The 15,113-nt window shown below is 41.2% G+C and overlaps 1 protein-coding gene across 3 annotated transcripts in view; it reads left to right on the top strand.

The window, feature by feature from the left end:
* The window catches only part of slc39a10 (solute carrier family 39 member 10), a 73,768-nt gene that overhangs the window by 19,553 nt on the left and 39,102 nt on the right, over positions 1-15,113 (top strand). For all 3 annotated transcript variants that reach the window (XM_014163912.2, XM_014163913.2, XM_014163914.2), the window contains 2 exons: positions 5,581-6,789; positions 6,966-7,143. In XM_014163912.2, coding sequence (XP_014019387.1) covers positions 5,581-6,789; positions 6,966-7,143 — 1,387 coding nt within the window. The remainder of the gene's footprint in view (positions 1-5,580; positions 6,790-6,965; positions 7,144-15,113) is intronic.

Here is a 15,113-nt window from a genome sequence, read left to right on the forward strand (position 1 = left end):
GGTTAGTGTCACATTGATTTGACTGTACATAATGTTTAGCAGTTCATTCCCACTTTAATTGTTACATGGTTATATAGTGTGCAACAGGCTGCATTTGGCAATACGTTATTTCAGTGTCTTGAAATAATTGTCAGTATATTGCTTGTGTTGCACAAGTGTATAAATTCACTCATATAAATGTTTTATATTTGTAAGTATCATGCATTAGATGCATATTATCGAAGCAGCCCTTTGGTACCACTTAACGAATGGATCCTAGTATTTGCACCTCCTTATCCTAAGTCTGGGATAAGGAAGTTAGTCATTGATTAGCTCTGGTATTGGCAGGATTATCGACTTTGCTTGGGTAGAAGACTAGGGATCTGTACCAGGTTATCAGAATTGACTGAGATACGCATGGTGATCTGACATCAATACTACCACAAACATATGTTGGCCTAAACGGTAGTATTGATGAAATGAAGCATGGGTACCAGACAGTCTTTCTTGGTGTAGGATGTTTACAAATACTTGTATGATGCAGTACTCTACCCTAGGGGGGACAGATCATAGCAAAAATAACATGGTCTGTTTAATCTCAGTTACTGATATATAAAAATGAGAAAAAAATCTTTATGCACTGGTCCATCAATTTAAGTAACATAATGAAAAAAATCCCAATCAAAATCTGTCAGTTTAAACTACAGATACCAGTTTCTTTTGCAGTCTCTGCGTCTCAGTCTCCCCCCCCCACACACACACACACACAAGACCCACAGATATTGTATAAAGGTAACCCATAGAAATTAATGGCGGTAGTTTTGTGCCAACAAAAATAAGCTGTTAAATGTGTCTAAAAATAAAAATGCAAAAGAAAATCCTGAGCTTTCTTATCTCTGTCGATTTGGCCATTTTATGAATGCTATTCACATTTTCTATGGGATATAGTGTATTAATGGCCAAATTCAATAATTTATCAAATTGTTTATTTTTGGGGGATACTTAATGGGGTCCTAAAATTCCAAATCAAATAGCTAAATGATCCACAGTATGACCTTAAACAATTCCATATGTCAGCTTAGATTTAAGACGACTTACTCTTGGAGATTAGAAATGCTAAATGATTAAGTCAATAACGGGTAGCTAGTAAATGTCAATATTATAAGTTATATTAGTCACCTGCAAAAAAGAATCCTGCTTTGTAAAGAGTACTCCAGGCTCCAATTTACAGCTGAACCTACTCTTGTCTCTGTTCAATCTTTACTCTGACTCTACAGATCTATAGAACATGGATTGATAAGTCTGTCTCTAGCCTTCTTCATGTCAGTCTCTGTCCTTACAGGTGGGATCTGGCAATATGTTCAGTCATGAGATTAGCAAAACAGTCTAATTCTACCATAACTCAAAATATAAGGTTGTATTACTCCAGGGTTTACAAATGACAAGAAGGTAAAAAAAATGTTTTAAACTATCTTGTGGATATCATGATCTGTCAGTCCTTGCATCTAGAGCACTGTCTAATGAATTTTAACTTTACCCCAGCCCCATCCCATAGATGTATACCAAAACAGGTGTTGGGGCTGCCATTAAACATATCCCAGACTGTAGCTTTAAAGGCATACAACCCTCAAATCAAACTCTCGTCCGATTTCATTCATATTGGGATTGTCCAAGTCAGGATGTGTCCATGTCCCCCCCCAAAAAAAATTCCTTAGCAATCTTAATTCTCAGAGGGAGTGGAAAGAACCTTCCTGTAATGTGACCAGAAACGGGATGCACATTTTGAATCTGTGTATAAGTAGCCTAGCAATAACCAATGCTAAATAAATGAAATGTATTAGATACAGGTAACTTGCTGCTGATTTTGTCATGCAGGGCTCCCTTGAATCAAAAAATAATAATGTTAGCTGACACAAGCTGGTTGAGTGACTTTCACTGACTGACATAACGAGACAAACTGCTGATGCACAACCAAATTGAAAAATTTCCCCTTGTGTATTCTAACTCTTCTCACTCTTTAACAGTACGTTTTTTGGGGGGGGGGAAATTGATCCGCTGTCCTGTAAAAGGCCGCCAATTGCCCATCCCTGGTCTAGAGGATCATATATGCCAATCATGGCTGTGTATATACATCTGTTTGACACGATCAGACAGAGCATTTCAATGACAAAAGGCTCAGGGAAATAAATTATCAAAAACATATATGGAGTTATTTTCATGAAATAAACACACACAGATTTTATTAGACAGTGATTATTTAAACATACAATTATAAAGACTGCATGTGGGCTTATAATAAAGGTTGAAGTTGCACAACGCATAATTCGCTCTGCCATTTCCTGGTTGCTAAAATTCAAATATTTCAGTTCATGTGACAAAATCGTTCCATTCCCTCTAGGACTCAAGACTGCTAAAGATTGTATAGCTACTTTTTCGCGGAACTTCTCATTCAAAGATCATGGGCATTAATATGGAGTTGGTCCCCCCCCTCTGTTGCTATAAAAGACTGCTCTTCTGGGAAGGTTTTCCACTAGATGTTGGAACATTTCTGCAGGGACTTGCTTCCATTCAGCCACAAGCATTATTGAGGTCGGCCACTGATGTTGGGCGATTAGGCCTGGCTCGCTGTTGGCGTTCCAATTCATCCCAAAGCTGTTAGATGGAGTTGAGGTCAGGGCTTTGTGCAGGCCAGTCAAGTTCTTCCACACTGATCTCGACAAACCATTTCTGTATGGACCTTGCTTTGTGCATGGGGGCATTGTTATGCTGAAACAGGAAAGGGCCTTCCCCAAACTGTTGCCACGAAGTTGGAAGCACAGAATCGTCTAGAATGTCATTGTCTAGAATGTCATTGTAGCGTTAAGATTTCCCTTCACAGGAACTAAGGGGCCTAGCCCAAACCATGAAATACAGCCCCAGACCATTATTCCTCTTCCACCAAATTTTACAGTTGGCACTATTTATTTGGGCAGGTAGCATTGTCCTGGCATCCGCCAAACCCAGATTCATCCGACGGACTGCCAGATGGTAAGGCGTGATTCATCACTGCAGAGAACATGTTTCCACTGTTCCAGAATCCAATGGCGGCAAGCTTTACACCACGCCAGCCGACGATTGGCATTGCGCATGGTGATCTTAGGCTCCCAACGAACAGTTCTTGTTCTGAAGTTGCTTCCAGAGGCTACTCACTTCGGCGGTCCCGTTCTGTGAGCTTGTGTCGCCTACCACTTCGCGGCTAAGCCGTTGTTGATTCTAGGCGTGTCCACTTCACAATAACAGCCCTTACAGTTGACTGGGGCAGCTCTAGAAGAACCTATTGGAAAGGTGGCATCCTATGAAGGTGCCAGGTTGAAATGCACTGCGCTCTTCAGTAAGGGCATTATATTTCCAATGTTTGTCTATTGAAATTGCATGGCTGTGTGCTTGATTTTATACAACTGTCAGCAATGGGTTTGGCTGAAATGGCCAAATCCACTAATTTGAAGTGGTGGCCACATGCACAAAAGTATATAATACTTGTCAAAGGTTTGGACACACCTATTCATTCCAGGGTTTTTCTTTATTTGTCCTATTTTCTTCATTGTGGAATAATAATGAAGACATAAACTATGAAATAACATGTGGAATGATGTAGTAACCAAAAAAGTCAAAATATATTTTATGTTTGAGATTCTTCAAAGTAGCCACCCTTTGCCTTGACAGCTTTGCACACTGTTGGTATTCTCTCAACCAGCTTCATGCGGTAGTCACCTGGAATACATTTCAATTAACAGGTGTGCCTTGTTAATTTGTGGAATTTCTTTCCTCCTTAATGCATTGGAGCCAATCAGTTGTGTTGTGACAAGATAGTGATGGTATACAGAAGATGGGCCTATTTGGTAAAAGACCAAGTCTGTATTGTGGCAAGGAACGACTCAAATAAGCAAAGAGAAACAACAATCCATTACTTCAAGACATGAAGGTCAGTCATTCCGGAAAATTTCAAGTGCATTGACAAAAACCATCAAGCGCTGTGATGAAACTGGCTCTCATGAGGACCGCCATTGGAAAGGCAGACCCAGAGTTACCTCTGCTGCAGAGGATAAGGTCCTTAGTTACCAGCCTCAAATTGCAGCCCAAATAAATACTTCAGAGTTCAAGTAACAGACATCTCAACATCAACTGTTCAGTGGAGACTGCATGAATCAAGCCTTCATGGTTGACTTTCTGCAAAGAAACCACTACTAAAGGATGCCAAGAAGCACGACCAATGGACATTAGACCAGTGGAAATCTGTCCTTTGGGCTGATGAGTCCTAAATTTTGATTTTTGGTTCCGTCCGCCGTGTCTTTGAGACGCAGAGTAGGTTCCACCATGAAACATGTAGGACGAAGTGTGATGGTCTGGGGGTGCTTTGCTGGTGACACTGTCCGTGATTTATTTTAGAATTCAGGGCACACTTAACTAGCATTGCTACCACACAATTCTGCATCGATACGCCATCCCATCTGGTGTGTGCTTAGTGGGACTATAATTAATTAGTTTTTCAACAGGACATTGACCCAACACACCTCCAGGCTGTGAAAGGGCTATTTGACCAAGAAGGAGAGCAATGGAGTGCTGCATCAGATGACCTGGCCTCCACAATCACCTGACCTCAACCCAATTTGAGATGGTTTGGGATGAGTTGGAACGCAGAGTGAAGGAAAAGCAGCCAACAAGTGCTCAGCATATGTGGGAACTCCTTCAAGACTGTTGGAAAAGCATTCAAGGGGAAGCAGGATGAAAAAATCCCAAGATTGTGTAAAGCTGTCATCAAGGCAAAGGGTGGCTACTTTGAAAAATCTAAAATATATATTTTGATTTGTTTAACACCTTTTTTTTTTTTTTGGTTCTGCATGATTCCATATGTGTTATTTCATAGTTTTGATGTCTTCACTTATTCTACAGTGTTAAAAATAAAGAAACCCTTGAATGAGTAGGTGTCCAAACTTTTGACTGGTACTTTAAAAAGTGTAATTAGATGAATTCTGTATAAATTACATAGGACACAGCCCACTACCAATGTTTTGAAAATGTAATTTGGTAGTGTTGTATACTTTCAATCTGTGTCTTCAATATGGTTGCTGGTCTACGGGTTTCAATGCTCGCTGTAATTTGGTTTCTTCAGTTTTTGTGTCTGGGGTCTGTCCCCAGCACTGTCTGTGTCTCTAGCATCAAAGCAAGGGTACCCTTGCTAACAATCCCCATTGCCTTAGAAAGAGGGTAACTCTGGTCTTTGCAGTTAGCTATTCCTATACAACTCCCTAGCATCCCCCTTACCCCCAGGCCTCTTTGGAGATCTTATGAAGATCATTTGACTGGAATGCTATGTCTGCCTCTGGCGAAAAAACATGAAGGAAAAAAACAAATTTCTCACACTTTCTCCGGCTAGCTCTTTGGGGAGCTTATTGTGCTCAGGCTGCAATTGGATGAAAGCCTATTTGTCCAGTCTTTATTTTAAATCAGATTGGTTATTATGAGATCAGTTGAGTAGCTACTTCATCAATTTCTAGGCTTATAACAAAGTTTCTTACGTGTGTGTGTGTGTGTGTGTGTTCGTGTTCTCTTTACCCATTTTAGGTGTGTCATAGCGGGGAGACGATGCGGGTCCATGCTCACACCAAGTTCTGCTTCCTATGTGTGCTCACCTTCCTGTTCCACCAGTGCAGCCACTGCCACGGCGACAGCCAGCACCATCACCACGGCCATCACCAAGGTGACCATAGCGGTGCTGGCGAACATGATGGTCACGAACACGCCCACAGCGACCTGCAGATCTCCCAGGCTCCTTACGTGGGCGGAGGGTCTGGCGGGGAAATAGATGCGCAGAACAAGGGGAGTCCCGGCGAGGTGCTAGAGCTGGAGCAGCGCTTCTACATCCACCAACTGTTCCGGCGCTACGGCCAGCGCGGCCAGCTGGACTTCCGTGGCTTCCAGAGCCTGCTGCTCAGCCTGGGTCTGGGGGAGGTGAAGGTGGTAGGCTTGGAGCATGAGGAGCTGGGCCACGATCACGTTGCCCACCTGGACCTGCTGGAGGTCCAGGAAGGGCTCCACTCACACTCGCCTACCCACGAAGAGCCAGGGCATGGCCATGGGCACAGACACCAGCATACACGGGGGAGGCCCCACACACACTACCACCCACACACAGATCCAGGGCCAACTCACTCCCCCTGCAACAAACTGGCGACCGGTGCCAGTCCCACTGTAGATGCTGGTCCATTGGAGGATCACGACCACAAATATGACCATGACCACAGCCCAGTAAAAGACAGTGACCACACTCATGATCATAAACACAATCATGACTACGAACAAGACAAAGAGCACAAACGCAAAGAGAGCCAACAGCTCAACCATGAAGACTACAGCAACAAGACTCGGCCTCATCATGATCATGACCTCAAACCCCACACACACCCCCATCACTTACAAAACAACACAGACAGTTCTCAAGCACATCAAGAGCAGCCATCCACAGCCCCGGCACAGGCCCGCCAGGAGCAGCAACCAGGGGCCGAGGCTTCAGAGGTCCCCATTGCCAAGCCCTCTGCCCCACTTACTCTACCTCCAGAATCCAAGCCCAAGAGGCCAAGGAAACCCAAAGGCCAGTGGGCCCGAAACCAAGACCACCATAACCACAGTCAGGAACATGACCACGTGCATGGTCACAGTCTTAGTTCTGCGCCTAGGGGGAAGAGGGCGGCAGGTGGGCCCCATGTGAGCCCCACGTTCCCGGTGCCAGCCCTGCCCAGGCATCAAGAGGACGTGGTTCACCAGCATGAGGAGGTGGGGCTTATTTATTTGATGTATGATGAATACACCAAATCTTTATTTATTTATTTATTTTTTATTATTAAACGGATTTGCATAAACTGAGTAATAAAGGATGTGTAATGACATGGTACTGTTTGTGATGAACCTTTTCTCCCCTGTCCCCCATCTCTTCCTTCCTCCATCTCCAGTGTCTGAATCTGACCCAGCTCCTCAACTACTATGGCCTGAGTCCAGACTCCCACATCTCGCCCAGCCAGTTCACCTACCTGTGCCCGGCCCTGCTCTACCAGATTGACAGCCGCGTCTGCATCCACCACTATCACCAGGTGGACGTGGGGCAGGCCGCCCTGGAGCCAGCCAACTCCGGTAAGGCCCTGTGATTTCACTCGGTGACAGTAATGCAGTTATGTAGCCCTCATAAGGATCTTACCTCATCCACTAACAATGTGCCCATTGTGACTTTTATGTCAATAATGTGACAATTGCGGTACTCGTGTCCAAAAGCCTACACAATGTTATTGGATTGTTCTGTGGACGTATGGCTTTGAATCTGTTTTGAATGGTGCCACTCACACATGGGTGGCAGTATTAGGGCCTATTTGCACAATAGATGTGTCAGTCACACCCTTCTGTACACACTTAGCTTCTGTTGCACGCAAACAAAATGAGCACTGCAAACTACAGTATTTTTTTTCAGCAAATACAACCCTGCTTCTTAGGTAGCACATAGTGAGCTTGAAGGCTCTTCTGTGTCGAGTGAGAACACATACTCAGAAACATGGCAATAGGTTTGTGACAGTGCCATAAACTTTGGCGTTAAAGTTATTTGCCATCAGCATTTCCCAAGGCTTTGCAGAACTTTGCCAAAACATAAGGGCTGCACAAAGGTTGATCTTACTTATGCTTTTGCCCGTTTATTGGTGTGGTGAATTGATACTACTTGGGGCTGATGATGGGGTATGATGCAATGGCACTCTCAGTACTGCAATTTAGCTTTTAGCTGCCAAGTACTACTACTAAAGTGTTCTTACCCATGACAATGCATCTAAATGGAAAAGGCCTTGGACAACAACATTTAGCAAAACTGCCAAGCAGAGAATACATCCTGTCGAACCTTTCATTTGAAACAATGTGAAGAATTATCTTCCAACTCGCTTAATCATATCACATGGTCTCCATTGGTCATATCACAGTAGCTCTATTTTCAAAATGTTTTTCTTTTAATATTCAAACATTTCAGAGTGTAAGTATAGCCAAACTATTATTAAAATCAGCAAGGCCAATGCTCTTTAAACAGCAATGTTCCAAATTGTTTCATGAGGGATTGGAGAAGGCTGTCAAACCACCATACTGAAGTGCAAAGGGTGTTCCATTTTTTTGTTGTTGCTCATATTACATGGTTTATACATTCAGAAAATACCTCATATTTTGTGACAACTTAGCATGTCACAACTAAGCATGTAACTGTGTTGACAGTCATTGATCTACAAGTCATTTTGCAGGCAATATCAGTAGCATACTGTAATCAAACTGCACACTGTGCCCAGCTTTGAGCGCTGGCCAGCGAGAGGTAGATGGCCTGTTCTTGCACATCTGCGCGGCACCTTCATCATTCAAATGCAAAAATGGTTTGTGTGATATTAGGTTTTGTTTGTTGAGTGACAACCTACAGTATGTAGTTTGCTAGGTTATTGTTGTCTATGCACTGTTGAAAATGTGTGTTTTACTGGAATGAAAGTAAGCTCTCATCTGGCTACATAGTGCCTTCAAAGTATTCATACTCCTTGACTTATTCCACATTTGGTTATTACAGCCTGAATTACCCATCTACCCATCACCCATCTACACACAAACCCAATAATGACAAAAATGATCATGACACATTTTAGTACGTTTACAGAAAATGAAACAGAATGAAACATGTACGTTTACCAAAAATGAAACAAAATGAAACAGATATATTACAGAAATATATCATTGCATAAGTGTTCACTTTGTCGAAGCACCTTTGGCAGTGAATAGAGCTTTGAGTCTTTCTGGGTAGTTCTTTAAAACTTTCCACACCTGGATTGTGCAACATTTGCCCATTTTTATTATTTAAAACAAATCTTCAAGCTCTGTCAAATTGATCATTGCTAGACAACCGCTTTCAGGTCTTACCATAGATTATCAAGTAAATTTAAGTCAAAACTAACTATGCCACTCAGGAACATTCACTGTCTTTTTGGTAAGCAACTCCATTGTAGATTTGGTCTTGCTTTAGGTTATTGTCCTTCTGAAATGTGAATTCATCCCCCAGTGTTTGTTGTAAAGCACACTGAACCAGGTTTTCCTCTAGGATTTTGCCTATCCTTAGATCCATTTCTTTTTTCCCCCCCCCAGTATTACTTTAGTGCCTTGTTGCAAACAGGATACATGTTTTGTAAAGATCAAATCTTTCATCGATGACAAAGTTAGCAGAATGTTGGTCAAAATCCATCTTCTCCCACTGCCGGTCGCTGGGCTTCCTCTCATCACCATATTTGGTAGTGAGTGGAAACGCCAACCGTATGCTTCTCGTTTATACAGTGAGGGGGAAAAAGTATTTGATCCCCTGCTGATTTTGTACATTTGCCCACTGACAAAGAAATGATCAGTCTATAATTTTAATGGTAGGTTTATTTGAACAGTGAGAGACAGAATAACAACAAAACATTCCAGAAAAACGCATGTCAAAAATGTTATAAAATGATTTGCATATTAATGAGGGAAATAAGTATTTGACCCCTCTGCAAAACATGACTTAGTACTTGGTGGCAAAACCCTTGTTGGCAATCACAGAGGTCAGATGTTTCTTGTAGTTGGCCACCAGGTTTGCACACATCTCAGGAGGGATTTTGTCCCACTCCTCTTTGCAGATCTTCTCCAAGTCATTAAGGTTTCGAGGCTGACGTTTGGCAACTCAAACCTTCAGCTCCCTCCACAGATTTTCTATGGGATTAAGGTCTGGAGACTGGCTAGGCCACTCCCGGACCTTAATGTGCTTCTTCTTGAGCCACTCCTTTGTTGCCGTGTGTTTTGGGTCATTGTCATGCTGGAATACCCATCCACGACCCATTTTCAATGCCCTGGCTGAGGGAAGGAGGTTCTCACCCAAGATTTGACAGTACATGGCCCCGTCAAATGATGCGGTGAAGTTGTCCTGTCCCCTTAGCAGAAAAACACCCCCAAAGCATAATGTTTCCACCTCCATGTTTTACGGTGGAGATGGTGTTCTTGGGTCATAGGCAGCATTCCACCTCCTCCAAACACGGCGAGTTGAGTTGATGCCAAAGAGCTCCATTTTTGTCTCATCTGACCACAACACTTTCACCAGTTGTCCTCTGAATCATTCAGATGTTCATTGGCAAACTTTAGACGGGCATGTATATGTATTCTTGAGCAGGGGGACCTTGCAGGCGCTGCAGGATTTCAGTCCTTCATGGCGTAGTGTGTTACCAATTGTTTTCTTGGTGACTATGGTCCCAGCTGCCTTGAGATCATTGACAAGATCCTCCCGTGTAGTTCTGGGCTGATTCCTCACCGTTCTCATGATCATTGCAACCCCACCAGGTGAGATCTTGCATGGAGCCTCAGGCCGAGGGATATTGACAGTTCTTTTGTGTTTCTTCCATTTGCGAATAATCGCACCAAATGTTGTCACCTTCTCACCAAGCTGCTTGGCGATGGTCTTGTAGCCCATTCCAGCCTTGTGTAGGTCTACAATCTTGTCCCTGACATCCTTGGAGAGCTCTTTGGTCTTGGCCATGGTGGAGAGTTTGGAATCTGACTGCTTCTGTGGACAGGTGTCTTTTATACAGGTAACAAGCTGAGATTAGGAGCACTCCCTTTAAGAGTGTGTTCCTAATCTCAGCTCGTTACCTGTATAAAAGACACCTGGGAGCCAGAAATCTTTCTGATTGAGAGGGGGTCAAATACTTATATCCCTCATTAAAATGCAAATCAATTAACATTTTTGACATGCGTTTTTCCGGATTTTTTGTTGTTGTTCTGTCTCTCACTGTTCAAATAAGTCTACTATTAAAATTATAGACTGATCATTTCTTTGTCAGTGGGCAAACGTACAAAATCAGCAGGGGATCAAATACTTTTTTCCCTCACTGTACATCCGGTGAAATATCTGGCTCATTGTTCTGTCTATGCCTGTATCTTTGTAGTGACTGGGTGTATTGATACACCATCCAAAGTGTAATAAGTTCACCATGCTCAAAGGGTTATTCAATGTCTGCTTTTTTATTTTTACCCGTCTACCAATAGGTGCCCTTCTTTGCAAGGCATGGGAAAACCTCCCTGGTCTTTGTGATTTGATCTGTGTTCACTGCTCTACTGAGGGACCTTACAGAGTTCTATATGCATGGGGTACATAGATGGGGTTTCGTCATTCAAAAATCATGTTAAACACTATAGGCCACAGAATGAGCCCATGAAATGTATTATGTGACTCTTTAAGGACATTTTACTCCTAAACTTATTTAGGCTTGCGGTGACAAAGGGGTTGAATACTTATTGACTCAAGACATTTCAGCTTTTTATTAATTTGTAAACATTTTGAAAAACATAATTTCACTTTTACATTATGGGGTATTTAAATTCAGGCTGTAACACAACAAAATGTGTAACAAGTCAAGGGGTTTAAATACTTTCTGAAGGTACTGTAAATCTTTCATTAACACACAAACTCCAGAGTCCTGATGCAACATTTGTGCTTTGGGGCTGAAGACCACTATAAAAATGGTGAAGATCATTAAGATGACACTGAAAAAGGAAAGAGGGCACGGATGACTCCTCATTGGTGAAGGACTGGAGCCTCTCCCATGGTGCAGCGAGAGACACCAGTAGGGCATCCCGCCCTTGGAGAGAACCTACCTCTCGTTTACCCCCCCCGTAAACTTCCACTTGTGTGCTCAGAAAATGTCCTGTATGTTTTGTCATCCTTTTTTTCTCACGCTGCCAATTAGGACAGTCTTTCTTTCTGGGCCACGGCTCGAAGGAGAATCATAATTTGAGTGAGGACCAGTTCTCTTTTCCCTCTTTCCCCATATTTCCACCCGGCTGTTCCTGATAGGGGTAATTAGAGGGGGGAAAGAGAGTATGAGTTATGCGAGTGTGAAGGACCCGCCAGTGATGTTCTGTCTGTTTGATTTACAGTTGCCTCAGGATTATAGGGAGTTTTGCTGGATGTGACAAATAAGATATTACTCAACGGTAGCAACTTCCTCTGTGGCAAGAGGATACATTTCAAAACAATAGCCATGTTGCAAGAGTATGAAGTTGACAATCAAGATGTGAACAAAGTTGTTGAAGTATTGTCATGTGTGATAAGGGTCAGTTACTTGGCACTAAACCCACACTAATTGAAAAACTAAGGTGGGTCATTTAAATAATTGTTTATTCACAAATTAATCAGCTGACGTACAGAATAAAACAAATTACAACAAATCAAATAGGCTGCATCCCAATACTCATCATACTATCTAGTATGTCAAATTAGTATGCCTGTACATTTCGTATGTCCCATTTACATAGTAGGCTCTATTTTCGACTTGCGCTAAGGAGGCGCAAGTGTCAAACGCACTTTAGTTTGCAATTTCGCCATGTAAAAACTTGCTCGCTGGCAGCCCTACGCCAGGTTCGGCTATTTACCTGTCTAATATCCTCTCGCTTATGCTGATGTGGGAGGGGTGGCAATATTTGAGGTGTCTGCAAAAGTGACCATTTCATGTAGCGCCAATGGGACGTTTTTAATCGTCCCACACAAAAAAAAAACACAAAAGGGCGTATTCAAAGCCCTCACTTTGTCACTCAAACATATTCCAGTGTCTGCCTGCAAGCTGAACATCTTTGTGTGTTTAGGCTAACTGCCCCTCCCCCCTTTGGAGCACGGCTACAGTACTGACGTGCAAGCATGATTCAGAAGATAAGGAGATATTTTTAATTAGCTAGAGAAGAATGGATGAACTTTTTCAATGCCAGTTAATATTTTTATATATATTTTTATTTATATATATTTTATATTTTTATATATATTTTTATTTATATATATTTTATATATTTATATATATTTTATATATTTATATATATTTTATTTATTTATATATATTATATTTATTTATATTTTATATATATTAGATTTTATATATATATATATTTATATATATTTTATATATATTTATTTATATATATATTTATTTATATTTTATTTATATATTTAAATATATATATATATATATATATATATATATATATATATATATATTGGAGATTTTGATTTCAGATAACCAAAAGTGAGCGGTTGTGATCTGAATAAAGGGAAAATGGCAATTCTTGAACATGGGGCGAGACAACATTATTACTAATTTGCTGGCAAACCAGGTTGGATTTAACCTGTTGGGGCTAGGGGGCAGTATTGAGAATTTTGAAAACAATATGTGCCCATTTTTAACTGCCTCCTACACCAACTCAGAAGCTAGGATATGCATATTATTAACAGATTTGGATAGAAAACACTGAATTTTCTAAAACTGTTTGAATGGTGTCTGTAAGTATAACAAAACTCATATGGCAGGCAAAAACCTGAGAAAAATACAAGCAGGAAATGAGAATTTTGTGGCTGTACTATTTGAGTCATTGCTAATAGATCACACAGTGACAAAGGATTCATTTTGCACTTCCTACGGCTTCCACTAGATGTCAACGATCTTTATAAAGTTGTTTGAAGCGTCTATGATGAACAGAGACCGGATGACAAGGAAGAGAATTTGACGTCCCTGGGATGTCGTTACTTCATTATTGCGCGCACCTGCGCGTTCATGTGAAGCGAGACATTTTTCAAAACACAGGAGAGGTCGGGTTGAAATATTACTGATGTTTCACGTTAAAAATGGCCCTAAAGATTGATGCTAAACAACGTTTGACATATTTGAACGAACGTAAATAGATTTTTTTTTTTACTTTTCGGCGTGACTTCCCCCCCCGCCCTACATTTTGAGGAGCCTACTGAACGCGCTAACAACCTGGAACAACTTGGAGTTATTTGGACATAAATTATGAACTTTGTCGAAAGAAACCACATTTGTTGTGGACCTGGGATTTCTGGAAGTGCCTTCTGATGAAGATAATCAATCAAAGGTAAGGGATTATTTACAATAGTATTATTGATATTAGATGGTGCTAACCTGTATATCCTAGCCTATTGTTCTTAGCATAGCACCCCGTTTATTGCAAATTGTGATTTCCCAGTTAAGTTATTTTGAAATCTGGCAATGCGGTAGCATTTACGAGATGTTAATCTATAATTCTTTGAATGACAATATTATCATTTACCAATGTTTTCAAATAGTAATTTTGTAAATTGTAACGCTGCTTCACCGGAAGCATTTGAGGGGGGGGGGAAAAATCTGAATTTCACCGCCACTGTAAAATGCTGTTTTTGGATATAAATATGAACTTGATGGAACAAAAAATGCATGTATTGTATAACATAATGTCCTAGGAGTGTCATCTGATGAAGATTGTCAAAGGTTAGTGCATAATTTTAGCTAGTTTTCTGCTTTTGGTGACGCCTGTCTTTGAATTGACAAAACATTACACACAGCTATTTTCAATGTACTCTCCTAACTTTATGCTTTCGCCGTAAAGCCTCTTTGAAATCGGACAATGTGGTTTGATTTAGATGTTTATCTTTCAAATGGTGAAAAATAGTTGATTGTTTGAGAAACTGAAATTATTAGATTCTTGCAGTTTTGAATTTCCTGCCATGGTATCTTGTCAATAAATCCCGGTACCGGGATCAGAGCGGGAAGGGGTCCTCATTAAGTATGACTGACACCTTTTTAGTGAGAGGTCTAATGTTTTAACCTCTCTGGGCTAGGCGGGACGAATTCGTCCCACCTACGCAACAGCCAGTTGAATCCCGTGGCGCGATTTTCAAATACCTTTAGAAATGCTATTAGTTCAATTTCTCAAACATATGACTATTTTACAGCATTTTAAAGACAAGACTCTCGTTAATCTAACCACACTGTCCGATTTCAAAAAGGCTTTACAACGAAAGCAAAACATTAGATTATGTCAGCAGAGTACCCAGCCAGAAATAATCAGACACCCATTTTTCAAGCTAGCATATAATGTCACAAAAACCCAGAAGACAGCTAAATGCAGCACTAACCTTTGATGATCTTCATCAGATGACAACCCTAGGACATTATGTTATACAATACATGCATGTTTTGTTCAATCAAGTTCATATTTATATCAAAAAACAGCTTTTTACATTAGCATGTGACGTTCAGAACAGC

This window comes from Salmo salar, chromosome ssa21, assembly GCF_905237065.1.
Source record: "Salmo salar chromosome ssa21, Ssal_v3.1, whole genome shotgun sequence".
NCBI lineage: Eukaryota > Metazoa > Chordata > Actinopteri > Salmoniformes > Salmonidae > Salmo > Salmo salar.